The following is a 27832-nucleotide window of genomic DNA, read 5'->3' as shown; positions in this document are numbered from 1 at the left end:
TTTTAGTTTCTACACCCCTGCTTCTAACTTCTGTGTCTGTTTGCAAAATGAGTGAGTGAAATAAAACATGATACAACTAGTGTAAGTTAATTTGAGCATAGAGTACCAAAATGGTTGGTTTGAGCCTCCTAGCTTCACAGAGGTGTGTGGCATGGATAGGGTGACAAAATACTAGGAACTGACATGGATTTCTCAATAGCATTTTGCACGAAAATCAATCGTCCTCCCCGGTACCGCGTAATTCATGGCTTAACAGGTTTAATCACATAACTTTGTACAGCACTTTGTTCAACATTGGTGGTTTTTAAATGTGTTTTATAAACAAATTGACTTGTTACACCCAACTGTTCCCTGCAAAACAACGGCAGGTAGTAACCAAAATTATCCTGCCCTTAGCTACACATATAATTGGGCTTCAAATTATAATGAAATTATTACTGAATGAACCTCCCACTAATAAAGTGGGGTAATACGTTAGAGGGGCCTCAGGAGAGAAGTCTGAGGACGGGTGCTCCACATTTCACTGAGTAATGTGGAGCAAAAGTGAGAGCGTGCAGAACTTTGTGAGTTAAATATGAGTGAAAACATATAACAAATATTCAAGTTGTTTTTTTTTAGGAAAATATTCTAATGGTGTGAAACTCTGATAGCATGAATTTATCTTTGTGTTCACATTTTTGTGATATATGAGTGTGCGTGTTTTCATATTCACTTCAGCAACTGTAGCAAAAAATGTGAGCGTATCTTCGTTTGCTCAATTCTTTTTTTATTTTGATACAAGCGTGGCTTCAAGAACACAACTTCAGCCTCCAAATACAGTTGAATCAGCACGTCTCTAAAACAGTTTTAACACAAACAGATTAAAACCATCATGAAGGAGGATTTACTGCAGGACATTTGGATTAGTTGAGTTCATACATGTGCTCAAAGCCGACAGAAAGGATTTCCCTTAATTAAAAACAGGTTATTGTGATAAATAAAAAAATCAAAGGGGTTAATAGTTCAGCACTTTCACATCTACAGGACAGTTGTTGCCACAGCAAAGCTTGACAAGACTTAAAATTAAAATTTATCTTTCAAACCAAATTATTATCAATGTAAAGTTCAGTTAAAGTATTTTTAGAGCAAAAGCTGCTTGTTCACTTTAGATATAATTGTACAGTAAGGTACACTAGCTCAGATAGGTACATGATGAACATGTGATCCTCTGACCTCTAAAATATGCTCCTTTAAGTTTTTTAATCCATTTGTTAACGATTGTAAGAAATTCCATGACAGCATTAGTTTAATTCTATCTGCAATGTAATCAATAAACATCCTGTTTTCAGTTATTTGAGGGGGAAGTTTTTTGTAAATGACAAATCATCATCTTGTATTTTGCATAACGTCTGGATCCTTCAAAAACCTTGACACGCTAGTAAGCCAGGCTACATATACCTACATTTGTTTCGTGCTGCTTAAACAATTCATTGTCATTCATTTATTCATTTTATACCAATCATTTTAGAGAGAAAGCTGATGAGGAATTGGAAGAAGAGGAAGGGGGAGTGAGCAGGAGCGCCCCCGCTGCTAGTTGGTATATTGCCGGCAGCTATGATGTTGTTGCTGGTGGTGTTGGTGGAGTCTGAGCCAGGAAGGTGGCGTTGTTGATTGTTTCCAACTAACAACACTGCTGCCTGTAACCAAGAGCCGCTCTGCTCACCGCCAGATCACCCTGAACAAACAAACAGGACAGATGTGTTCAAGTCCAACTTTTTGTGAAATGGAAAATAAATCTTACCTTTTTCTAAATGTGCTGTACGATCAATACGTCATTTTGTCTTCTCATCAAGCTCTCTTGTGAGTGTGTAAAGTGAATAAGCATTTTTCCAGAGACGCCTTGAAATGTTTATGTTTCATTTTAAAGCGAGACTAGTCCAAACAAGCAATACAGTTTTTTAAGACACATGCCTTCAGTGTGGGAGGCTGTGACACATCCACCAATGTGTTCCTAAACAAAACACTTAATCCCTCGTTGTTCCTGAGGCGTACTACCTCTGACATATGTAGCAATTATAAGCTGCTGTGGATAAAAGCGTCAGCTAAATGAATGTAATGTCATATAATACTCTCTGTGTGGTTCATCAGTGGTGATAAATGATTCAAACATCCTGCGAAGTGCACGCACAACTGTGCACAACACCGCAGCTGGTGCCCCATCTCTCTTCCTCTTCTACATGCTGCACCCACACATGCACACTCAAGGTTAGGGTAACAATTTTGCATTTATTCACACACTTTTATTAAGATTTGTATTATTATTTATTAATTTATTAAAAGTTGTTTTGTTTTTATATTATCTTAAACAGCATTATACGTTGATGTTTATATATGACCATAGGCCGTATATTAAGTTAGTGGGAGAAAACCAGTAGTTCTCTGTAAATTATAAAAAAATTATATATTTTTTTACATTTTTGTAAAATTACATATGTAATATGGCCATTGAGACCCCCCCACATAACCAAAATGGCATGATCCTCATTTCATAATGCCACTGCGAAGATTCGACTGTGAGATTGGTAGTCGAATCAGGACTTCGAATCGACTTGGTCTCAGCCCCTAAAAGTCTTGGTCTTGCCTCGGTCTCGATAAACTCTGGTCTTGGTCTTGACTTGGTCTCGGTTTGGGCGGTCTTGACTACAACACTAGTACCATGGGATCCAAAATTGTTTGATCCAAAAAACAGTCTGCTCTCAGTGGGTAAGGTAGACTTCACCTAGTTTGTGTGTTAATGTGCGAACAACTGTACCTCAGCCTGTATTGCATCCTAAAACTATCCAGATCCAAAATTGTGTTTTGAAGAAGAAAAATATATAATTTTATAGCTTTCTGAGGCGAAATGTAGAATAAAAGTCTGGACATTGCAGGCACTTACATTAGTGGCCTTGTGGCAGGCCAGGACAGGTGACACTGAGGTCGCCGTCCATCCCAGTGGACTTGAAGGTCTTGAAGCCTGGCTGGTTGCTGGTGATCTGCTTGTTGATCCAGGACCTATAACGGGACACTCTGGTGTAGACTGTTGGGAATTGAGTCTCGGCACAGCCTATTGCAAAACTCACAATTCCCTCCTGGATCCAGCGGCCGCCCTGCTTGCTCTGCAGCGGACCTCCCGAATCCCCCTTTAAGGAAAGAAACATTTAAGAGAAGGAATCTTTGCAGAAGCTCAAATCTGACACAAACACAGATGTAAAAGTGATCACCTGACAGGAGCTCTTCCCTCCTACGCCAGCGCAGATCATGTTGTCTGTGATGACGCCCACTCCATAGTTACAGTTACACTGTCTGTTCCCCACAATCGGCACCTGCACCTCCATTAGGTCTTCTGAAAGAGGAATGAATACTGAAGAGACACAAATTCAGTTTAGTAATCAACACAAGGGGTGAAATATGTTTGTACACAAAATGGATATTTCTATTTTATTACAGACTTCAGCCATCGCTAGTGGGTTTATCCCTCGCTCATAAGTGCAGTACTAATAGAGCTTTCTCCACGCCCAGCGACGTGATGAGCCTCACTCTGCCTATACATTGGGGTGAGACGTATAGTCAGCTTCCATTTTTCTTCAGGAGTCTGAAGAGCAGCTAAAGAGCTAAAATGCAGAGTAGAAGAGGACAACGATGTTGGCAAGGAAGGACAGCCAGAACATCATCCGGGTTTATAAAGTGCACGTACTGTACATTTGTCTGCCAGTGTTAAAGTGAATCTGATGTTATTGACCACTTTTTTGACAGTTGCGTCACATCTAAACATCAGCTAATGTGCACATTTATTTTTTTTATTTTCAGTAAGAAAGATGAAATATAAAATGTAACTATGTCAAAAAATTTCCTTAAGATACTGTATGTCTTGTGTTTTAACAATACCTACTCAACAGCTTGACAATATAGACCAATTGTAGGGACACACACTCTCCAGCACATGTGTTATCGTGAGCATGTAAAACAGTCTCATAATTAATTTGTTGAAGAGGAAAAATAAAAAATATATCCACTTAAAGTGGGGATTAAACACACAACCCTTAGGCTGAGAGTCCTGTACTCTACCAACTGAATAGTCAAAGTCACACTTAAATTATCCTAAAAGAAAACAAGCTTTGTATTAGAGTATCGTTTTGTTATCTCCTGTATATCTCTATCGGACAGGTAAAGGAGAAACTACAAGTCAGTAGTTGTAGTCAGTAGTCAAGTAGTCAGACTCTGAAAATAAATGTAATCCAGGTGTTTCTGACTCACCTCCATATCTGCTTTTGCCCCAGCCGGTGACCCAGGCTTCAGTGCCGTTGTAGAAGGTGCTGCCTGGGGCTGCCAGGCAGACGGGCTGGATGTATTTGGTGAATTTCACCGGTGAGGAGAGCTTCAGGAGGCAGATGTCGTTGTAATAAGTTTTGGAATTATAGCCGGAATGAATGATGATCTTTGAGACTTTCCGAGACACCTGATTGGGGTTTGGTACCTCTAGACTCTGGAGACCCAGAACCACAGTCAGAGTGCTCGTGCTTATGTCTTCTCTGAGGTAATCAGAAGAGAAACAAAACAGTGCAAATTAATCTCAGGAAGTCAGGGAGTCAGTGGTTTCAAATGTTGTCACATTTGTTATTATAAAAACAGCAATTATAGCTGCTTTAAGCAGAATATCAGTCTGGCCCCTGACTTGCCAGAGGGGCTCTTGGGCCACTCACTTATTGTTAGTTGTTAAGCTATGTAGGACAAAAATTTAACCTAAAATGAAGCCAAAACTCTTCCTTAAGTGCCTATTTTCTTCTTCCCAACCTTGTTGGCTGGTGACCACTCATAATGAATCATTATCTGCTTCTACCCTTCATCACAGGTTGAAACAACACAGTTCTTCTTCTTGATTGATGATGAATGATAAAATAATTAAATTTATAGCAGAACAAATTTTTGTTCTGTCCTGTCAATCATCTCAAGACCCCTCAGATTTATCATGCGACCCCTTGGAGAGATCCCAAACCCCACTTTGAGAACCACAGCCTCACACAGGCTGTTTATGCCACTGCATGGCATGTTGTGTTTTGTCGCGGCTCTACCCTCAATGCTTACATTGCACAGCAGTGAGCAGCAGTCAGCACCCATTGATTGTTAATGAGGGATCCTCCACAGACGTGGGACCCAGAGCCTTGCAGACTGGCCTGCCAGGGCCAGCTGCCTGCAGAGGCCACCTCTCCTCCCACAATCTTAGTGTTGAGCGGAGGCTTACCGCACACTGAGGAGAGAGACAAAGACAGTGAGCACATATTAACAATAGCTGTAGCTATGTAGCTATTAACAACATGTTTATGTCCCAAAAGCATGTTTTCAATGTTTTAATGACAGACAGACAGAAAGGAAGTAAAGAAGTGTGAGTAGAAACTTTGACTTACCATTTAGTTGTGAATGAGACTCTGAAAACATAAAACAAACAAAAAAAATACTTTTAAAATTGCAATTTTGTATCATGCATCCACTCCACTCCACCAACACCTCCCCAATTGGTATGCAATCATGATTGCTGGGTAATATGTGTATATTGTTTCCCAATCTATTTGATCATGTGACAAGAAGACAAGAGTTTTTAAAATACATTTTATGGGTGAAACGCAAAATCTGACGAAGATCAGCAGAGCACACCTGCAAGCTAGCAGTCATACCATTCAAACATAAAAGTTGGTTCAAGTAGACACAGGAAAGAAAGGAATAGGAGGAGAGGGTTACATAGCTCCCAAATTTGATTGTTTTGGAATTCTTTACTAAGGATATTGTGAGTACAAGTGCTTTTTCTACGGATTTTGTTGGGCCTAAACTTATTTCTGCAGTTCCCCTGTTTAAGATGCTGTTATCATTTCAGGGTTAGGTTGCCATTGAGCACCTGTTTGATTGTGTCTATGTGCTTGTAGGCATTAAACTGTGTGTGCTATGTAGCTGGCAAAGGTATACAGAAAGGAAAAGGTCTTGATGTTTCTCTCATAGGATGAATGCAAACAGTGACTGACAAAAAATATAGAATTTATTTCTCTCAGCTGCCCTCAAATTTCCTTTCATAATGATCTGCTAATACAGAGTAGTCTGTTACTGTCATACTGCATGTTAAACAACAACATTGAAGCAGTCCTTTGCAATGAATTTATGCTATTTCACTTTTATGCATCCAGGCGAAGTTATAATTCAGTCTAAACAAAGCCATGAGTTCAGTGCAAAACTATTTTTATTCCATTACATTTAACGGATGTCTATAGTTACTGCTCACGTGCAGATTAATATCTTTTTAAAAATGCAATATATTATTTACTTTTACTTAATTTCAATATTCTACTTCCTCTGTGCACAGTGAGGAGGGTTCTTACCTTGTGTCAGGAGAGTCAGCAGAGTTGCCACACAGATCACTTTGTAGAAAGCCATCGCTGCAAGTCCATATCATCAGAAATGCACCTGCTTTAATACCCTTCTTCTCTCCTCCCTCCCTCCCTCCCTGTCTACCTCCAACACAAGCCCAACTGTCCAGTGACACGCCCAACATCTCACCTATCACCTGTTTCACAAAACATCAAAAATGTCACATGTATGACCTAAGTACATTTACTAAAGTACTGTTCTTAAGTATAATATTGAAGTACTTGAGAATTCCCTTTTCACCACCTGTAGTAACTAGTAACGTTTTTAGATTAAGATTTTAAAAACAAACATGATAAACCTTAAAAAATACAATGCATTGTTACAGATTCAACCTTTTTGTCTTAATAATAACAATTATAGCTTTAATACAGCATTTTTCATTACAGGTAAGAAAGTGCTTTTCAACAATCAAAGAAAAATAATATAATAATAAGTATAGCTGTTAATGTTAATATTAGAATACAGCTAGGTTGTTGAAGTTAGCATGCTATTACCAAAAATTTTAAATCCTTAACTACCAACCAGTTTGTCTGCCTTCTCTTTCTGTGGATCTCACCCCACATAATAGTTAAGTTATGACTATGATTTGGATTGTGATATTAAAGATAAGAATAGGCCCAAATATGTGATGTCACTCTTTGACACTAAGCCTAAATCTTCTATGCTGGCATTTCCCTGGCACGCTGCTACGTAACACGGCCCTCTGGGGATTGGATCGCCTATCGTGAGCTTGAGTGGATGATATGAAAAAAGAGAAGATCGCCCAACTCTAGTTGTAGCTGAACAAGGTGAAGCTAATTTCAACTGCTTTATATTCTGCTGGGAAAAACCCTGCACACATTTCAAATACTAATGAATAAACAAGTCAAACAGCCTCAGGCTTCCTGTGAACAAATGAACTTGATTTGGAACAAGATGAACAAGTAATCATTGTCACCACAATAAAGCCAAATGTCAGTTTTTATTGCATGCCATCAAGAATGTTTCTCAGCAAGTTTTTGCAAAAGGCTCAGATCTTTTCTTCTAACAAGAAAGAAATTGCCATTATATGGGACTTTCTGAGGCAGTGCTTAGATCTTTTACTTAAGTAAAACGACCATCCTTTAGTCCTTAAAACAGATAAAATTATTATTATAGGGGTTTTTAATATTCATGTGGACATTAAGAATGATAGCCTTGGTACTGTGTTTATCTCTATTAGATTCAATTTGCATTTTAGGTCCTATTGCTCGACTACATGCCAGTAGGCAAACATTTCTATATGAGGTGTCTTTATCTTTATCTGATAGTCCTGTAGCTAAATTTAAGAAAGCGATTCCATGAGCTTTTCATTCATTACCATGTCTCAAAGCTTCGGGCCAGAGCACGCCAGCCGAGCGCTCACTCTTGGTTCCCACTGACCATTCTGCGCCCTTCTCTCCCCCGAAGAGTGGCATGGCTGGGCGGATAGCTTGCCGTTCAGGATGAGGAGGTATGGCGGTGCACCTGCTCTCTGGACGAAGCCCTCGATCTGCTGTTGACAGAAGAGCGGGAGTTGGATGGCTCCATTCTTCTCCCAGCTAGTCGCACACCTGTCTTACCTGGGCTTCACGGTGAACTGGAAGAAGAGTGCTCCTCTCCCCTCCCAGAGACTCACCTACCTTTCTCAGGTGGTGGGTGGTCTGTGGCAGGGCCGCAGGCCTCTCCATATAAACGATCCGACATTCTCCCCTCTGCTGCGGGACCAGCACGTGCTGGGCCGTCTGCACCACCACTTCGTCCAGGGGCAGGTCGTCTAGATAAAACAGGAACTTGATACCTGACAGCCGCAGCAGCTCCAGGGCCGTCTCGACACACTTGAAAGAAAGTTTCTGCGGTTTTCATTTCATTTCAAAGTACGCGTCCTTCAGGTCGATGGAGGAGAGCCAGACTCCCTGGTGCACACACTCCATCACCTGTTTCACTGTTACCATGCGAAAAGGTCTCACGATAATCGCCCTGTTGAACAGTGACAGGTCCAGGATGGGCCTCTCACCGCCCGTCTTTTTCCTGACCAGGAAGTAGCGGGAGTAGAACCCCTTATTCGCCCAGATGACTGGCACCTCCATCCTGATCTGGCGACCAGATCTAGCTCCGGTTCAGCAGGGCAGAGGTGGATCTGTTTGCCAACAAGGAGAATGCTCAGTGCGCCCTATGGTTTTCACTGAGCCCGCGCTGGGAGTATGCTTTTCTGGATCGCCTGCAGTTTTCAACCTTGGCGGTGACTCTGGTGGCCCTGGAGTGCACCAGCGCATCCTGGTTTCCGTGTATCCAGTGGTTGCTGGCGGGGCAGCCGTGGAAACTTCCCTGGAGGGGGGACGCTCTCTCTCAGGCGGGGGTTGCGATCAGGAGTTACCCGCTCCTCGGCCAGCCTCTCTGGGTCTGGCCGCTGAGAGGCGATGCCTGGAGGGCTTAAGTCTCTCCCGGGAGGTGGTTCGCACCATCCAGCGGTCGAGGGCCGCCTCCCATCAGTCCTCTTACTTCTCTAAGTGGTCGGCTTTCCAATGCTGGTGTCTGGACCAGGGGACGGACCCGGTCGCCTGTCCGCTGACAGCGGTGCTTTTGTTTTTCCAGTTGCTCATGGATGGGGGGTGGCGTTCAGTACAGTTAAAACCTACACTGCCGCCATGTCACGAGGGACAGGACTGTGTTCTCCCACCACCTGGAGAAGAGTTTCCTTAGGGGCAGAGGCGGAGGCCGGTGACGGGGCCATTTGCCCCACAGTGGGAATTGCCGCTGTATACGTGCCTTAATCCAAGCCCCGTTTGGGCCTTTAGAGACGGCAGACCTGAGATTCCTTTCGGCTAAGGTCACCTTGCTCCTGGCTCTGACATCGGCCAAGAGAGTCAGAGATCTGGCTGCCCTCTCTCTAGTTCCATCGTGTCTCAACTTTCAGGCCGACGGCAGCTTGGCTGTTCTGCGCCCTAACTGCCTAAAAGCATTATGAACTCCTTTCAGTCGCGGATCATCACCCTCTCGGGTTCTTTTCTCCCCCCCCCCCATGGGTCGGTGGAGGATGCCACATCCCACCTCCTCTGCCCAGTGTGAGCGCTGTCCTGTTATCTGGCGCGCACGGCCGCCTGGTGCCGTTCACAGCGTCTGTTTGTGCACTTCAGGGAGTGGTCCGAGGGACTTCCCCTTTCGGCGCAGCGCTTGTCTCACTGGCTGTGCAATGCCATTTCCCAGGCTTATGTGTCTGCCGGTAAATGGCAACAGAGCGTACTCCACGAGAGGCGTCGCCTCCTCAGTGGCGTTGCACGTTGGGATGACAGTGGACGACATCTGCACGGCGGTTTTTGCCTACGACAACACCTCCCTAATTTTTCTGTATTTAAGGTGGCAACCCTAGTAATAGATTTCAATTTGACATTTTATAATCTAAACGTCACATAGGTGTTTCTAGACAGATATGTTTTTCTAGGTTAAGGCCATCAAAAGATTAGCTAAGAGGGAAAACCTACAGGCACTAGTGGAAGACAGAAACCTAATAAACCGGACCAAAGGTTATACTTGAGATTTGGTGTTGGCATTTGATGTGGTCACATGTTGTATGCTGGCACGCAATGTTGCCAATGTTAAGTCTTCATCAATCTCCGAAACTTCTTCACACCTGAACTTGAATATTTCTTCAACACACAGCACATATTTCTGATGGGCAGGGTGAACATTTAACAAAATAAGTTATGGAATGAGGACAGTCAGGAAATAAAAATATTGTTTATACAGCATGTTTTCTGGAGAAGGGAGGCTGCGGTTGTTTTGTCTCTCTTTCTGTTTATCAATATGAGCTGTTTGAAGGGATGTGTCCACATGTGACCCCACAAGTGTATACTGAGCTTTTACCTCTGGCTATTTCTCTTATGTAACTGTCGACGTTGGGGAGACGACAGTTAGAATGATATTGTACAGGCAGTAGCTCAGGCGTCAGGCTAGCAGATAGTGGCGTTCTCTGGGAATCTTACAAGGTTATGTCTTACAAGGATATTTACAAGAACATCCTGACTCCACAGATTAAAGTACAACTAGGGTATCATCCATCCCTTGAATACGGAATCGTCCCGTATTTGAGAACTAAATAGCGCGTCTTGTTTTGAATAGATAGGGGAGACCGGGGGCAATTGTAACACTGACTTCTTGCATTTAATTAAATATTTTAGTCTTGTTCTTATAAGTGAAAATATATAAATTGTATTATTGATTAGTGCACATATATATGTTTCTTTTAACGAAAAATGACTAGTCTATCTCCAGTAGTTATTAAGAGTTATTAAGAAAAATGTAAAATATGTTACAATTGCCCCCGGTCTCCCCTACGAGATGCGGTTGGTCCCGTATTTCCGAGTTGTCATTAATGCAGCATCCCATGCAAATCATTGCCCTGATGGGGAAATATTCACTGCCATTATTAGTTTGATAAATACCGTCAGGTTCAGGGCCAATCGGAGTCAGATAATGACGGGTCTTTTAGCAGGGAGTTGAATAGAAATAACGGCGGCCCCCCTGAAACAAAAGCAGATGCAAAAGTACAGACGAGGACGAGAAACCAAATAGCCTACTTGATGAGTATCAAGCCAAACTGCACAATTTGTCGGCCAGAGTTCTGTATGGTGCACGGTGGCCTGGCAGACGTGTGACAGCATGCCGAGGCAGTGTAATGACTTAATAAAACGTAGGCCTACTAATTTTCTGATTGATTCCTCTGGATTTCATAAGCTGCTAATGTTAAGAAATATTGTTACAATTTCAATTAATCACATGTCCACATTATGGTATTATTTGTTTTTTAATTTGAGATATACAGTCAGACACATACACATTAATTTCATAAGAGATAAGAGAGAAATATAAGTTATTAATTACACATTTAATTATCAAAATATAGTGCCTATGTGAAGAATATAAACAACTATTTGTTATGCTTAACCAATCTATAGAACTGCATCCTTCAATTCTATAAAATTAACAACAGGCTAAATAAAAACTGATAAAAAAAATTCTTAAATATATTTACTGACCAATCGTAAAAATTGTGTTGAATTAAAATTAGAAATGTTTGCAGATATTTATGTGTGGTTTCATTGTTTGGATAGTATTACTGCAAACCATGACAAATATTTTAGCCAAAATCTTTGTTCACACCACCCTTTACAATTACTCAAGTTCATTAGCAATTTCTCATCCTGTCCATCAACAGCCACATCATAAGCATCACAGCATCCACTGGTTATGTGGAAAGGATATTTTCCAGAATGACCAACACAGTGGCAGCAGGAACAGGTGCTCTGCGGAGCTCGTGAGGAGAGAGCTTTTCATCATTCTCAACTTTGAGCAGTCGTCTTCAGAGTTTTACTGCAGCTGTTTGAAAGACAAACAGCTACTCAGTGCTGCACACGTACTGTACTTCTGACTAGAAAACATTTATAAAAGGAAGTAGGCGTTACATGCTCCAATACTGCACACAAGGCCTACTACTTCTGGTCCACTGATGTTCATGATGTTCATGGGAAATCCTTAGAAAATCTTTGTTTTAGCCTATTTATAGTTATTAAGTTATGCACGTGTTGATTTAAGAAGTTAAACAAAGTTCACATCTCACAAGTTCCTCCAAAAGCCTATTTTTTGTGGTCTCGCTGTCACATATTGTTGGCCCATGGTCATGAGACCGTTTCGCCCATCTCAGTATTTCACAACAAGTTCAACATGTCTTAACATAATCCTTCACTTCTCTTATTCTTTACACACACACACACACACACACATTTTAATCAATACTATTGAAATCATGATCTCTTTCTTTTCATTTCATAGTTAATCATATTCTTTTAATTTCTTAGTATTATCATATCAATCATGACCAATAGTCTGTTGAGTTGTGATAGAGAGAGAGTGAGTTCATCCGTTCACACTGATTTCAGTAGCAGATAGATTATTATAATATCCATTGGTATCTATCTTAATACTTTCCTGAAAACATGGTTTAAGTTATTATACCACCACTGGCACACCATCGGGTCTGTGGTTGCCAGGCCCCTGAGGGGTGTTGCCCCCGCTGCATCAGGCGTCCCATATTTTTCTGTATTTAAGGTGGCAACCCTAGTAATAGATTTCAATTTGACATTTTATAATCTAAACGTCACATAGGTGTTTCTAGACAGATATGTTTTTCTAGGTTAAGGTCATCAAAAGATTAGCTAAGAGGGAAAACCTACAGGCACTAGTGGAAGACAGAAACCTAATAAACCGGACCAAAGGTTATACTTGAGATTTGGTGTTGGCATTTGATGTGGTCACATGTTGTATGCTGGCACGCAATGTTGCCAATGTTAAGTCTTCATCAATCTCCGAAACTTCTTCACACCTGAACTTGAATATTTCTTCAACACACAGCACAAAAATATTGTTTATACAGCATGTTTTCTGGAGAAGGGAGGCTGCGGTTGTTTTGTCTCTCTTTCTGTTTATCAATATAAGCTGTTTGAAGGGTGAGTCCACTCGTGCCACTGGTTAAACTTGCTGAATTTAAATAAAAGTATTCGAGGACACCATTTGGGGAGAATAGATGAGTCTACAGATGGTAATGCATACAAAATAGTATTCACATGCACCGGTCCAGATAAAAGAAGTTTCTGGTATCCATTCTTCACACCCCATTGTCAAGCATTCACCTGTGAATATGACTGACCTGTTTGAGGTACCAAATTATATATAAGTAGTTCGAAAGGAGCACATGCGCCTGATAAAAGATGCCACACATCTGATAGTTCACCCTACGGCAGATTTTTAATGTTTTGTCGATTTTGATGATGTGTGATGCAATACAGACCCAAACGAAGCACAAGAAGTTAATAAATCTGTTTTTGAATTTGGTTGCACAGTGCGTTTGCTGAAAATATGCTGAACTGTCTGTAACGTTCTGTAATGTTACTAACCATGTGGCAAAGAGGACCAATAATGTAACCGACCAGGATTCACTTCAGAACTGAAGCACAGGGATGAGTTAAAGTCGACCACTATGGGATTAATATCCTGCCGTGATTCAAAACTGAAAATAAAGTTCTGAAAGGTTGAAACTAAGTGTTTGAAAAACTCAAAATCTTACAAAAAAAAGTTTTGCAAGATCGAAAACTAAGATTTGCAAGCTTGCAAAATGTAAAAAATTAAAAAAAAAAAAACTCTGCAAACATTATGTTGTTTTTGAGTTTTCCAGGTTTGAAACCTTGTAAATGGTGATCTGAAAACTGGCATGTGAATGTGAGAATAAAAGTTTTGAAACTCTGAGGTTTAAAAGGGCAAAACTTTATTACATTACATTACATTTGCACTCCTATTGCAGACTATTTTTTCAGAGCTGAGTTTATACACAGTTGCGAGCTTGCGACTCACGTGATTTGTGGCAGCGTTGTCACGGGCGGTTTGTTCATCAGCGCGATGTCACCCGTGGTGTTGTGTCGGGAGATGCAGTAACTGAACCAGTGGTGAGTAAGAAATAGTATAAATAACATGCTGTGTAAAATGCAGGCTTAACTTACAGTAAACTATCAATGGAGACTATCAACCAGACAAATCTCGACAGTTATTAAGCCAAAATGTATGCTTTTGTTAAATGTGATTATGCTATTAAACCACGTTTTATGTGTGCTAGTGGAGTCAATTTAAAGTTGACTTTAGTTAACCAGTAACAACTATTTGTGTTGTTGTTTTTACTTTTATGGCCTAAAGCACTGAAGACAAGGCAGCATGCTGTGGTCATCACTCACAGGAGGACGAAAAGAAGGTGGAGAGCAACAGAAAAAATAACTTAATGACAATAGATTAAATACCTTTTAATCCACCACACGTCTTGTTGTTTATGTGTAAATGTGATAGATAGATTTTATCATAAAGTTAATTAAATAGTCATGGAGATAAACAACAAGAAAAAAGCAGTCATGTGGAAGAGTTAATAGTGCCTACAGATGTCTGAAGGAGGTGCTCTTGGCTGCTGTACCTCATTCTCAATGAAGTTGATTCAAAGAAGGCATCGTGTCCAAGAGTCCTTATTAATATATCCCCTTTCCAGGGTGTAACATGAATACAGAGGAAGCATGGGAGAACTGCACATAGTTCGTTGTTACTGTGTTATTAGAGTATGGGATAACAGTGGATACTTTTAATACAGCCCACACCCATAATATTACTGTTTAGCTACAGAATAACAAGTTGAGAACATGCAAGAACAGTCTGCATAGCTTCATCTATTGTGTGTTAGGAATGAAAATATATACTAGGCTCCTCTGTACCCCGTTTATATTCAAGGTTAGCTGTGTTTGATCCACCTTCATACAGTATATTTCACATTATTACATTACTGTATAACTTGAGAAAGGTAAGTTTGTTTACTCCAGCCTGCCTAAAGAGCTGTTGCAGTGCAGGATGATAACAGACTTGTTTCTCAATGTATTATTTTAAATCATGCAATAAGGAAGAAGAAATGTGGCTGGCCTTCTGAAGGGGGTGACCAAATCATTTGTTTTTTATTGAATTCAGTCCATTAGTATATTATTTTGGTAGCACATCACAACTGAGAAAAACACCTTAATGAATTTATAGATGCTAAAGGAGGTCATTCTTTCTTGTAAACTGTTTGGCTCTGTTTACTAGCACTGTAACTAGAAAGCAAGGGCGTCACTTTGTGTTGTAAAGTGGGGATATAAGGTCTCAGATTAGGGGCGTGATGATACATTTGGGTTATAAGATGTGACGATGCACGAGAACAAGACAAAAATATAGCACTATTTAGATGGAACTATGATGATGAAATATATGTGCTGGAGGTCTGGGTACTCCCCCAGAAGATTTTAAGCATTAAACTCGTAATTTCCTGTTTTGAATCATGGCAGGATATTAATCCCATAGGCTTCAAGCTTGGAACATGTTAGCTTGGCATTTTAATGTTGCTATACTGTTAATGTTGTGTGTTAGCCAGGGTGAACTTGAGCCTTAGAGGCTGTAAAGTCAGGCAAAGACCAAAACCTTATAATTCAAAGATTTACTTAACGTTAACCAGCTGCAATACAAGTATCCGTGATAATTCTGCAGCTATGTAGTGCTGACCCTGAACAGTGGAAGATTTGATGCTTCGATGGGTGGTGCCTCATTTTACCTCCTCCCACTGGTAAATGGCATAGTTGTTAGAGCAGAATCCAGACTACTACGGGTGTTTATTTGTCCGAAAGCTACAGCGCTGCTCCCCGTCCACTTCCCCGTTCTTTAGCAGCTCCCCGTCGGCCAGTGGATTGTCATTACACCGTTCGCCTGGTCCTCTCCAAGCAACGCTCCGAAGCTGCTAGTGACGTTTGGACAATCTCACCGCTGATGGGCTTTCGCAACATTGCGTCAAGCGAATTTCTCGCCCAAGTTGAAAAATTTGGTCTCGTGCGAACCAGCAAATTGCGCGACAAATGGGTCATTCGCGCTGCCCGGAGCGAATTCGCAGGAATTTGCGTCTATGCATTGACTCTGTATGTAATCAAGCTGGCCAAAACGCTGGATTTGCATTCGGTGGGAACGCACTTTTATACCTACATTCATATAGACTCACAATGCATTGTAAACAACACAGTCTCACTTATAAATGAGCTTTTGGTACGTCACAACACCAGTTACAATCAAAGTCAAATGTTCTTTTTGTTCTACTTTTGTCTTAATTGTGTTGCATATTTTTGTAGCCATTGTCATAAGAGGGAACATTTTGCTAGCTTGGCTAGTCCAGCCTTTAAATAGAGGAATGTGGAATCATGTTTTCAATTGGTAAACTGAGTGAGATACATGTTTGGAACTTTAAATATGTTTATTGCTCAATACAATTTCACTGTTATGCAGAATATGGCATGGGAAATATGTTTTTTTCTTCCTACTATGCACCCCAGGATTCTTACTGCTGAATCATTAATAGCTGCAAGCATGTAGGCTTGTGTATAATAATAATAATATGCCTAATAATCATTATTATCATATGTTGCCATTTTGCTACAATTACACTTCACACTACAGCTGCGGCTGTGTTTGCGACCTGACCTTTCTTTTTTCTAAGAGAGTGAAGAATTTAAAAAAGAGCCCCAGCTGCAGCAGTGCATGGATCATGCATAATATTCATCCAGCCAGAGGGAACGATCACAAGGTGTTCACAGCGTGTCTGTCGTACTAGCAACACAACCCGCAGGCCTACTGGAGATGGAGTGGGGCGGTGGAGCATACAGGAGATTGCGGAGTGACCGGCCCGCTGTTGATGGTCGCTGATCGTTTCCTCTGGCTGGGTGAAGTCTGACGCTCCTGATTTTCCGCATTGGATCCATGATGATAAAGAAATATAGGAATTAATGGCAATAAAGCATACTGTCAATATTTTTCAGACCCCTCAAAATATCACAAATCATGCTTTTAGGGAGCTGATGTCTTGTTAAGGGGAGCTAAGCTCACCCTGGCTCCCCCGTAGTTCGCACCTTGCCCTCAATGCTTATCAGTAGAAGTAGTGAGCAGCAGTCAGCACCCGTTGATTGTTAATGAGGGATCCTCCACAGAAGTGGGACCCAGTTTTTGCAGACCTGCAGAGGCCACCTGTCCTCCAACAATCTTGTCATTGAGCACAGGCTGACCACACACTGAGGAGAGAGATTTTAAAGACAGAATGAGTAATACGGGGTTGACAGCAAATACTAACAATATTGAAACTATAAGCCAAACCGTTATGACCCAAAACATGTTTAAAATGACCCAAATGACAGACGGACAGGATTGTATTTATAGTATTGTTAGGTCTCGTGCTATTTTGACTTAAAATATGTACATGGGTGGAAATTTGTGATCATCTGTAACATTTATAACTAAACTCATTCAAACACAAACATTAATAAGTGACACACCTTTAACCCTGTCTTCTCTCAGCTAACAGACTGCAAATCATTTTCTACTTACACCTAAGTTTGCAGTTTTTAATATCCCCCTAGAAATCACTGTGACTATAAAAAGCTTTAATTACCAAAATGTGCCACTAGAGGTCATACATCACCCATAAATAGTAAATACACTTCAGTAGATACAACAGGAAGTGCAGAGTGTCACATTGGCAGTCACTGCTGCTTGCTCTGCTGCTGTTCAATGGCTGAAATAAAGAAAACATGGTCTGACACAAATGTATCTGTATGTGTACTGTTTGATGTAGCTTGTTCACAAACAAAAGAAAAAGCAGCAAGTTTAACAGAATTATTTTATTCAAAACAAAGGGGCGTTAGATAGAAAGGTAAACACTCGGCTACATATTGTTGAGTGTAACAAACCCCACAGTGGTTATAGCCAACTTGTATTAGTGCTGCGATGATGCGGTTCCATCTGGTTGGTCTGTCTAATGCTGGACCCAGTTTACTCACTCACTCATCGTCAACCGCTTGTCCTGTGTACAGGGTCACGGATCTTGGATTTTTATGACAATTCCATCAATTAAAGTCTGAAAATGACAAAGTAGCTGAATTATTATTAAATATCTGGGAAAGTCAAGCCAGAGTCCTGCCACCTGCCATATCATCCAGGCCTTATGTTGGCAGCTCATGAGAATCCACGCATCAGGCGCGTGCGTCTCACTCTCTCTGACAAAATGTTTGACAATCATCCTTTTTCTTTTTCGCTCTTAGACTGAGTGAAGTATCTACAGTCTGTGGTACCACACAGTGTGAGTTGGCCATCCATCCACAGATGGACTTTAGCCTACTGTAGAGGCTGTATACAATAAAATCATCAGGGTTCCCATGTGTCCTGGAAAACCTCAGTTTTTCAGTCATGGAAAACACCTGGATAGTGAGAGAAAAAGTCCTGGAAAATTATTCAAACAATATGTGGTGGTTGCTCAGTTAAGTTGCGGCAGTGTTGTGAACACACACCATGAGTCAAGTCACATAGTAGCACAGGTTGACTATGGTTGGATGGCATTAATTCAAGTGACCAAAACTTTCAATAATTTAAGTTGATTTATCCTCCAAAGGTAAAAGTTAGTCTGCCAACTGGTAAGATTTGTAGTTTTTATTAGGTCAATGTTTCTTTTTTAACTTGTTATTACCAGCTGAATAATATTTACATGTTTGGTTCAGTTGCTGCAGATGACGTGTCTGCTAGCTTGATTTTCCTGCAAAGGTTTAAGGTTTGTGTTTCAACTCTGGCAAGGAGCAATTTCAGCTGTGTTTGGGTGAGAAAGTTGGATAAGAATGAAGCCGGGGTAAAAACAACCAGCTGATGGATGTGCATCAAACGGAGTACTGGCTTATTTACTTTGCTAGCATCTCTTTTAACACAGTGTTACAATAAAATGGACCCTTTTCAGCCTCGAGTTATAATCTGAGTTTTGTGGGGGTCACTTGGGGCATGAGAACAAGACGAAAAGATTTTAACAGTATTATGAATAAATATTCAATGTTGAAATATATCAGTGGGGGGGTCTGGGGGTCCTTCAACTTAATTTCCTGCATTCTGGAGACATTTTCTGCACCAACTTATGGTGGAAATGTCTTTATTTATATGAAGGGAAACAAAATTAAGGTGGCAGGTGACAATTCAAAATATATAAAATACAGTAGATTATAATGCAGCGATCAGCAGCTTGTTGTTTTAGCTTAAGTTAGTTTTTTAGATAATTCACATTTGTTTCTTCTATATTTCAACTGATTGGTTGGTTCACCAAAACTGCTTTCCAACTTTCGGCACACTGCTGCTTGAAAGAGCCTTTTTTCGCCCATAAAAAGCGCACCATAGTGGCTGATGGCGGAGAAGTGCAGCCATCCTGTCAATCATGTGGCGCCCAACGTGGCTTATTAGAAAAATATGTTAATTTAAGTCTTTTTAAATAAATGTATTTTTATGGCCTATGATATTTCATAATGAAAGTGTAGCTCAATAATTTATAGGGTATTTGGGGAACAAAATGTGTTGACAAAATATTTGACAGAGGGGTCTGGGGGTACTCCTCCAGAAGATTTTAAACATTAAACACTTAATTTCCTGCATGTTGGAGACATCAACCCTCAAAAACTTGTTATGCCAAGCCTATTAAAATATATGCCCAATCATGACACTCACCTGTTTCCAACATTAAATATCTTGTCTTTGTTGTGTATTAAATTGAATATAGGTTGAAAAGGATTTGCAAATGCATGTATTCTGGTTTTATTTACATTTTACACAACGTCCCGACTTCGTTGGAATTGGGGTTGTACTTTGGAAAACTAGGTTGAGCCTTATCTTCCTGTTTGCTCAACTTGACTTTCCTGTTATGATAAGATTACCACATTGGGCTTAACAGACCATAACTCTTATCACCTAAGTAAACAAAGAGAGAAGATTGTGTGAATGGCTTGGGTTAAGTAAAAATGCATCTCAGCCAGGGGTGTTTCCCGCTTATTTCAGCAAAATCTTCCTGCCTTATACTCTGTTGTACATTAGCCTGTGTTGTCTTTTTGAGTGTCATATACAATTAGCTGAGGTTGTGCTGATTCTTGGGTCATTGAAACATTATAAGACTGTAAAAATTACAACTTTATTAATCACAAAGGTATATGCAAAAAGGAAATGTCCTAATTCATGTCTCAAAGAATGAATGCAAACAGTGACTGACAGGAAAAATAGCATTTGCATCACTCAGCTGCTTCCTGAATTAGTTTTATAATGATCTGCTAATTACAGTGAAGCAGTCCTTGGAAATGAATGTATGTTATTTCACTTTATGCATTCAGGCTAAGTTTTAAAACCTGTTAAAAACAGGCACCTTTTTCCAGAAAAAAACGCCTAAAATTACATACCCAAAATGAATCAGGAATAACTCCTCAACCATTTGGCCTAGATGCATAATTCTGGTCTCCTTTGAAAAGTCAGAAGCTAAGGAATATGAATCCATTGTATATTAATATATTTATTTATTATTACAGATTAAATGGAGAGGCAATAAAGAAAAAATCTGATATTTTCATCCTCGCCTGGTAAAAAAAGCTATATTTTAATGCAATAAACCATCAAAACGATCATAAGGAAGCTTTTAATGCAACTGAATATCTTCTAATACACCTAGAATGCAATTGTAACTGTAAATGTGATGAAAATAAGTTAAAATACAATTATCATACAACATTTTCAAATGTACCAGGCGAATTTCCATATTTTGGCAATATTTACTGTTAAAATGTTGATGGTAGATATCTTTAAAATACTTTTTCTGTCCATACAACCAAGTTCCAAATAACATAACATTGAAATATTGATAAAAACAGGAGTATTCATCACCAAAAGCACACCCATGCTGTACAGGCCTGTAGATTGAGAAACGGAACATCCCACAGTGATGGGGATGTATCTCCAACGGGTCGGCCACAAAATGGCAAAAAACACTGTGTGTTCTCAAGCAGCATGTTTCCTCTCTACAGAAATGTCGAGTGCAGGCAGGCAGCTCGCAGGTATTGCGCAATAATCAAGATGGCACCCTCTTAGACTCGGAGCAACAACATCGGCGGATTTTGTAAAAAACGGCAAAAAAATTTTTTTCAATCAGTAATTTCGCCCTGAGCACGGTTGCCCCCGGTACCACGGGTGTCTGTTTTCAAAAGGTTAAATCAGTCTAAACAAAGCCATGAGTTCAGCGCAAAACTATTTCTATTCCATTACATGTATCTGATGTGTATAATTACTGCTCATGTGTGGATTAATGTCTTTTTAAACATGTCATAAATACATTAAGCAAGTTTTGCCATTTCATTTAGTTTTCCACAAACATCTTAACAGATGACATGACTTTTAGACTTTAAAGGGGCATTAAGTGGTTTCCAGTGACAGCGGCTATAGACAGACAGAGCTGTAAACTCAGGTAAACTCCCACTGCATTTTTACAGTAATAGTTTTATCAGCTGCAGTTTGAACTAATCCATGCTCATTACATGATCACCGTACATTTAGCCAGCGTGCTACATCGTTAGCTCGCCTGCTGCTTTTCAGTAACTATCTTTACTATCTGTGAATCTGTCACCGGAGGCTCTGCAATGTCAGCACAGCTACATGTATTGGATGATAACGAAACGGTTAGTGAGCTGGACTGGATATTATAAGATTGTGTCACACTTTATAACAGTTAGACCGCAGTAAGTAGCTTAACTGTAACTAGTGATAGTGGATGGCTCTTCCTCTGGGTTGTATGTTATGTGGGTCATGTTAGTTACAGGGACTGAGAGGTGGAGAAGCTGTGTACCTGAGTAATGGTAAAGGGCAATAAACCTAAAGTGAACGTTACGAAGCAAACACAGGCAGGTCTGTGCTACTGTAGCATTAGCTGTCTGCTCCTGGCTATATCACTATAGGCTAATGTAAACAAATCGCTCCACATTTGTTATTTACCGTTACATCCTCTCTGCAGGCTAAATCAACAGTGGCACACAGGATAGTAACACAGGTCGCGTTAGTTGGTGAAGTAATATGGAAAGCTAAGGTTATATAACTTCGCACCGGATAACATTAGCAACTGCTCGGTGTTAGTCGGCGAGCTAACGTGACTATCTCTGTGTTTCTCCAGCTTTACTAATGCTCACTTTGTTCTTACTCGACATCATCTGTGTTTTGTTGTGAGCCGGTTGTTTTATGGTGTTAGTGGACTGCCTGTTGTTCAGTTCGAGAGAGACTTGGGAGCGCGCACAGAAGCGAATCCGACCTCACATAAAAAGCAGAATAGTGGCTGATGCAAGCAACGGAGAAAAAGGCGTGTGCTTCATTTAAAAGTGAGTTTTGAGCCCATTAACAATAAGGCAATGAATATTTGATTCATTTCATTAATAAACTTACATATAGCCCCTTTTAAAGACTTTTAGAGAATTTATTCATCCTGAACTTTCTTACTTTATTTCTCCTTCTCTCGTAGATTTGATTATTTTCATAAAATGTATTGAAATGATCCACAAGATCCACTGAGCACTCTGGTTTAGTACATTTTATTGCTACAATTTTGTAAAGTTTAATTTGAACACATGATTTGCACTTGTATGTAATACTGATTTATTTAACAACTTCTCTTACTTAATTAAAAGATTCTTGATCCTCTGTGCACAGTGAGGAGGGTTCTTACCTTGTGTCAGGAGAGTCAGCAGAGTTGCCACACAGATCACTTTGTAGAAAGCCATCGCTGCAAGTCCATACGATCAGATCTGCACCGATATAAATATCCTTCTTCCCCCCTCCCTCCCTGTCTCCCTCGACTAAAGCCTAATTGTCCAATGACACGCCCAACATCTCACCTATCACCTGTTTCACAAAAAATGACAAATGTTACTTATCTAAGCTAAGTACATTTACTCAAGTACTGTTATAAGTATAATATTAGAGTACTTGAGATTTCCCTTTTTGCCACCTAGTAACTCGTAATGTTTAAGATTAAGATTTCACAACAGCAAACCTGATAAAGCTTAAAAAATACAATTTGTTGTTACAGATTAAACCTTTTTGTCCTAATATTAACAAATTTAGCTGTCACTGCCCCACGGAGTGCTGGTGCTGCAACACTGTAACTGTAAAGGCAAAATGTTGATGAAACAGCACTTCCATTGGTGCTTTTCCACATGTGCATGTGACATTGCATTCACAGGTTAAAGGTGCCTTGCCATCCAGTGACTTTGTATCCTTTTCATCCAAAATCAACTAGCTGAAACCAATTTGAAATCAGAGTCACTACAAAGTGCTGAGGACTCTTCAGGAGTGTAGGCTGCTCGCTGCTCCTTTGATGACCAACACAAATCATTACATTACATTTATTCATTTAGCTGACGCTATTATCCAAAGCGACTTACAATTGCTTTACATGTCAGAGGTCACACGCCTCAGGAGCAACTAGGGGTTAAGTGTCTTGCCCAGGGACACAATGGTGGATGGGTCACAGTGGGGGATTGAACCCGGCTCTCTCACACCAAAGGTATCTGAAGGAACCATCTATGAAAAAGCGCCCTCCCTCCAGCAATAGCGTGCCAAGCTCCAACAAACAACAAGTGACGTGCAGAGGGAAGCTCTATGTCACCTACATGGGTTCAACTATGAAACCCATTTCTTTGAGACAACGGCACCCATTGTATTTGCTGTGGAATGTGGACAGTCAGGAAATAGAAATATTGTGTTTACAGCATGTTTTCTGGAAAAGAGAGACTGCAGATGTTTTGTTTCTCTTTCTCCTTTTCAAACTGAGCTGTTTGAAGGGGTGTGTCCACATGTGTCAATGGCTAAGCCTGCTAAATTGAAATGGATGGGTCTGAAGAAGTCAGACCCGTGTATGGGGAGAATAAATGAGTGTACAGATGATAATTTGTACAAGACACCATTCACATGCACAAGTCAGGTTAAAAGAATGTTGAAGTAGTTCCTGGTATACATTCTTCACACCCCATCATTAAACATTCACCTGTGAACATGACTGACCTGTTTGAGGTGCCAAATGATATAGGGGCAGTTCATAAGTATGACATGGGTCTGATAAAAGATGCAACACATCTGATTGTTCACCCAAAGTCAGATTTTTGATGACTTGTTGATTTTGATGATGTGTGAGGCAACATACACTCAAACAAGAAGCACTTGAAGGTAATAAACCTGTTTTTGACTATGTTTCCACAGCGTGTCGCATGGAAATCATGTACATTGATGATCTAATGATCTGATCATCAAGAAGCATGCAAATTTGACACCATTGAGATGCTATTTTTTCCCCACAGCCACAAGGCTAGTCTTTCTAAATGTTTATTTGCTGAAACACAAGTGACATATCTGGGACATGTGATCACAGCAGAGGGCAAATCTCTCTAGCAAACGGCATCCTATCTGATTCAAAACCAACAACCAGACACAAAAATAGAAAAAGGTGATGAGCTTTGTAGGAATGACGTCATATTGTAGACAGTGGATCCCAAAATTATTCAAAAAGAGAGGCAAATCTCTCTCTTCCAGGCTTCATTGTAAAAATCTTAGTGCAGTTGACAGAGTGACTTGGACTGACGAAGCTGACAGAGCCTTCACTGACTAAAAGGGCTATTTACAGTTTGTCCTATACAGGAACTACTAGAACCTGACCTACTGTACCTTTTTACTCAGTTTGTTGAGCAAAGAGACAGTTATATGATGTGTAATAAACATTTGCAGTGTGTTCACATATTTAGAGAAATTACTCATCAGTGTTACCGAAAAAATGTATCTGATATTTGCATCAGTGGAAACTATTCTATTATAACTGCATTAAAAAAAAAAGAATCTGAATAGCGTAATTTGAAATTTAAACCTGAAAGTTTAAAACTGAATTCCAATAAACTTGAAACTGACTGCAATATTGTGAAACTCAATTCAGTTGCAATTGAAACTGTATTTGAGCCTCACTAAAAATAAAACTCTTTAAGTACATTCACTTTCAGTTCTTTCAATTCAAATTCGGTTCTCTCAATTCAATTAAAACCCACAAGATTCACTTTCAAGGTCAGCGACACCTGAAGGTCTTTGAGGAATAGCAATTGAGTGCAGATGCACAGAACTCCTTTTCGGCCAATCAGACTCAGCTGCCTTGCAGAGATGGGTATCGCTACTCGATACCTTTGTGGAATCGAGTAGAATCGAAAAGTCTCCAGTCAAACCATTACTTCATTCAATAGTTTGTATCTACATTGCCGCAAATTACGATTTGTATGGTTTTGCTTGCAGCCAAACACACAAGCAACACAAAGTAAGAAGCCAAGAGCATGCCTGCACCATAAACTATATAAAAAAAGGAGTGCATACGCCATGAGTCCATGTGTGATTTTAACAACCTCTCACCTTCAGCTGCGGTCTCAGGCATGTTCGTCACTGTTGCAACTTTATCACCACAGGCTTGGCTTTCCGTTGGTTTCATCTTCTGCTATCATTTAACACTTCTCTGAACATTTTTATTTGCTATTCACATCACTAGTCTCCAATCGATCTCTGCGTTCCATCACATCAAATGAAGTTTTTGTGGCGCAGCAGCAATCAGCTGATTTTACTCACAGGCTGCAGCTGCGGCTGCTTCAGGTGTAGTTGGTTTGATCGGCTGGACGTGCAGACTCTCTATTCCTCTGTTTGTGTCTTTAGTGTAAGCTAGTTAAGTTGACTTGGTTAAACTCACCAATAAAGGAAAAAGCACTCGCTGAGATCTTTCAATTCAGTTTATTGATCAAAAGTTAACAAAATAATTTTCCATTGTTTACTTTCAACACACGTATCAAAAATTACATTAAATTTGTTTTCCACAACTCATGTGGTCACTAAACTATTTCACTCCTCTCTCCTTTTACTCCTTCAAATATAAAGAAATTTGCAAGCTGTAGGCTAGTCTTTCAGTCTGAGCTGTTTGAAGGGGTGTGTCCACTTGTGCCACTGGTTAAGCCTGCTGAATTGAAATGAAAGGATTCAAGGAAGTTGGGCCCGTGTATGGGGGTAATGTGTTCAGGGGTGGTGATGGCGAAATGGATAAGATGCCTTCCTTTTGTGTGGGAGACCTGGGTTTCAATTCCCACTGTGAGACATCCACAGTGTCCCTGAGCAAGACACTTAACCCTTCGTTGCTCCAGAGGCGTGCGACCTCTGACGTGTATAGCAATTGTAAGTCGCTTTGGATAAAATCGTCAGCTAAATGAATAAATGTAATGTATTCAAAAGAATGTTGAAGTAATATCTGTCATAGCTCCATTACACCATATCGGTAAACATTCCAGTGCAGTGGGCATGACATGGGCCTGATAAAAGATGCCACACATCTGATAGTTCACCAAAAGTCAGATTTTGATGATTTGTTGATTCTGATGTGTGAGACAATAGAACAAGAATCAAGAATCTCTTGAAGGTCTTTAACATGTTTTTGTTTCCACAGTGCGTTGCAGTGTGTTTAAAGTAAGGCAGATACCAAAACATTATGATTCTCAGATTACTTACAGTTAACCAGCTGCCAAGTATCAGTGACAGTACTGCTCTGTTACAGTTCCAGTGTAAAACAAAACGACTAGGGGTGTGACGAGACACTTAACCCACGAGACCAGATTTGAGACTGGGTTCACGAGAACTATTTTTAAGAAATCTTTAATGCTGAATTATATAAACAAAAAAAGAGCAAAAGGGAGCCTGAAAAATATCTAGAAATATGTTCAATATATTCCCCCTTACCAATAACAAAAAGGCTCATCAGGCTACAAAAGGAGTGAACACTGGCCTTCTCATTGTTACAGAGGAGGTTGGAAGCAAGCAAGAGTTGCTGGCAAAAGAGATTGTGGATGTCGCTGTTGCCCTGGAGGAACACGTCATTATGGACCACCTCATCAATGTTGCTAATACCTTTGCAATGGCATAGATTATCCCACAAGTATACATTTGCCTATAAAAAAAACTTTTCACGAACATCAGTAGCAGCAATTGTTCAGCCAAAGTTCAAGGACTCCGAAACTAGATGCTTCAAGGAAAGTGCAGTGACAACTTGGTCAAGTTAATGGCACCTATCACTGTTTCCGTTGGTTTGCTTTGAACTTGTTTATACACTAAAACTACATCACACTCAATCTCACAAACCAAACACACCGCCATGCCCACATACACATAAAATGGTTCAACACTCAGCACAAGGCCTATTCTTAAAAGACAAGGGCCTGTAAAACTCACATAAAACATTTATGTCAAATGTTATGAACAAGGTTGTATGACATTTGTTCAGAGTCTATATAATCGGCAAATTAAAAAAATTGTGCAATTTAACTACAGTTAGTTCAAAATTTCTGCTTATATTCTAGTGGATTTGTAGCACATTACAAAGGCTATGGCACCATTGCATCGCATCTGGTGGATGAAATTTGCTTTTACCTATTTAAATACTACATTGAATGTGTTTTTACATTTATTTGTTAATAGACTATAGCTATATAACTGTAATTTTACTTATTTCACTTATTAGCCTATGTAAATAGCACACCATGCTGGGCTCATTTGGAATGAAGCTCAGCATTTAAACATGGTATTGATGAGCAGGTTATGGTTGGGTCCCTCGTATCTCACTACAGCTTACAGTAAGTATAAACTCTGGTAGCCTACTGTGTTGTGGAAGAATATTAGGCCACCACTTGTTTTCTACCCTTCCTGTGGCTCAAAACAAAAAAACAAAGGAGCAACGGTGGGTACTGGGTTTTCAAACTGACTGGTTCCTGTACACCTGCGCCGTGCTGTGTGCAACAGCTGTGGTCTGCCTCCGTCCCCAGATTGGTCGAATATGATTGTAGAAGTGAACACTATTTACCATTACAGCCACCTACGAGAAAAGGATTTAAAGAAAATTTACTTTTTGCAAGATTCCGTCAAGCTG

The 27832-nt window shown here is 40.2% G+C and overlaps 1 protein-coding gene and 1 long non-coding RNA gene across 2 annotated transcripts; one reads left to right on the top strand and one right to left on the bottom strand.

The window, feature by feature from the left end:
* Positions 1-749: 749 nt before the first annotated feature.
* Positions 750-5469, bottom strand: LOC123962073 (chymotrypsin-like protease CTRL-1). The gene is made up of 6 exons (XM_046037979.1): positions 5424-5469; positions 5104-5266; positions 4276-4550; positions 3243-3382; positions 2918-3161; positions 750-1714 (listed from the first exon to the last, which is right to left on the bottom strand). Exons 1-5 carry the CDS (start codon positions 5452-5454, stop codon positions 2919-2921), a joined length of 852 nt encoding a protein of 283 aa, XP_045893935.1. The 5' UTR covers positions 5455-5469; the 3' UTR covers positions 750-1714; position 2918.
* Positions 5470-13884: 8415 nt separating this feature from the next.
* On the top strand, positions 13885-14284 carry LOC123962294. Its single transcript, XR_006822898.1, has 2 exons — positions 13885-13925; positions 14170-14284. It is a non-coding gene; the product is annotated as an uncharacterized LOC123962294 (long non-coding RNA).
* Positions 14285-27832: the final 13548 nt, after the last annotated feature.

This window comes from Micropterus dolomieu, linkage group LG02 (assembly GCF_021292245.1).
Source record: "Micropterus dolomieu isolate WLL.071019.BEF.003 ecotype Adirondacks linkage group LG02, ASM2129224v1, whole genome shotgun sequence".
NCBI lineage: Eukaryota > Metazoa > Chordata > Actinopteri > Centrarchiformes > Centrarchidae > Micropterus > Micropterus dolomieu.
This window is presented reverse-complemented; position numbering and strand designations above follow the sequence as displayed.

Excerpts from the sequence above, each read along its gene's own strand:
- LOC123962073 (XM_046037979.1), bottom strand. The coding sequence starts at position 5,454 with ATGTTTTCAGAGTCTCATTCACAACTAAATG. Across the intron at positions 5,267-5,423 it reads GTCTCATTCACAACTAAATG|TGTGCGGTAAGCCTCCGCTC; the intron begins GTAAGTCAAAGT and ends CTCTCTCCTCAG. Across the intron at positions 3,383-4,275 it reads GGGCAAAAGCAGATATGGAG|TATTCATTCCTCTTTCAGAA; the intron begins GTGAGTCAGAAA and ends GTGTCTCTTCAG.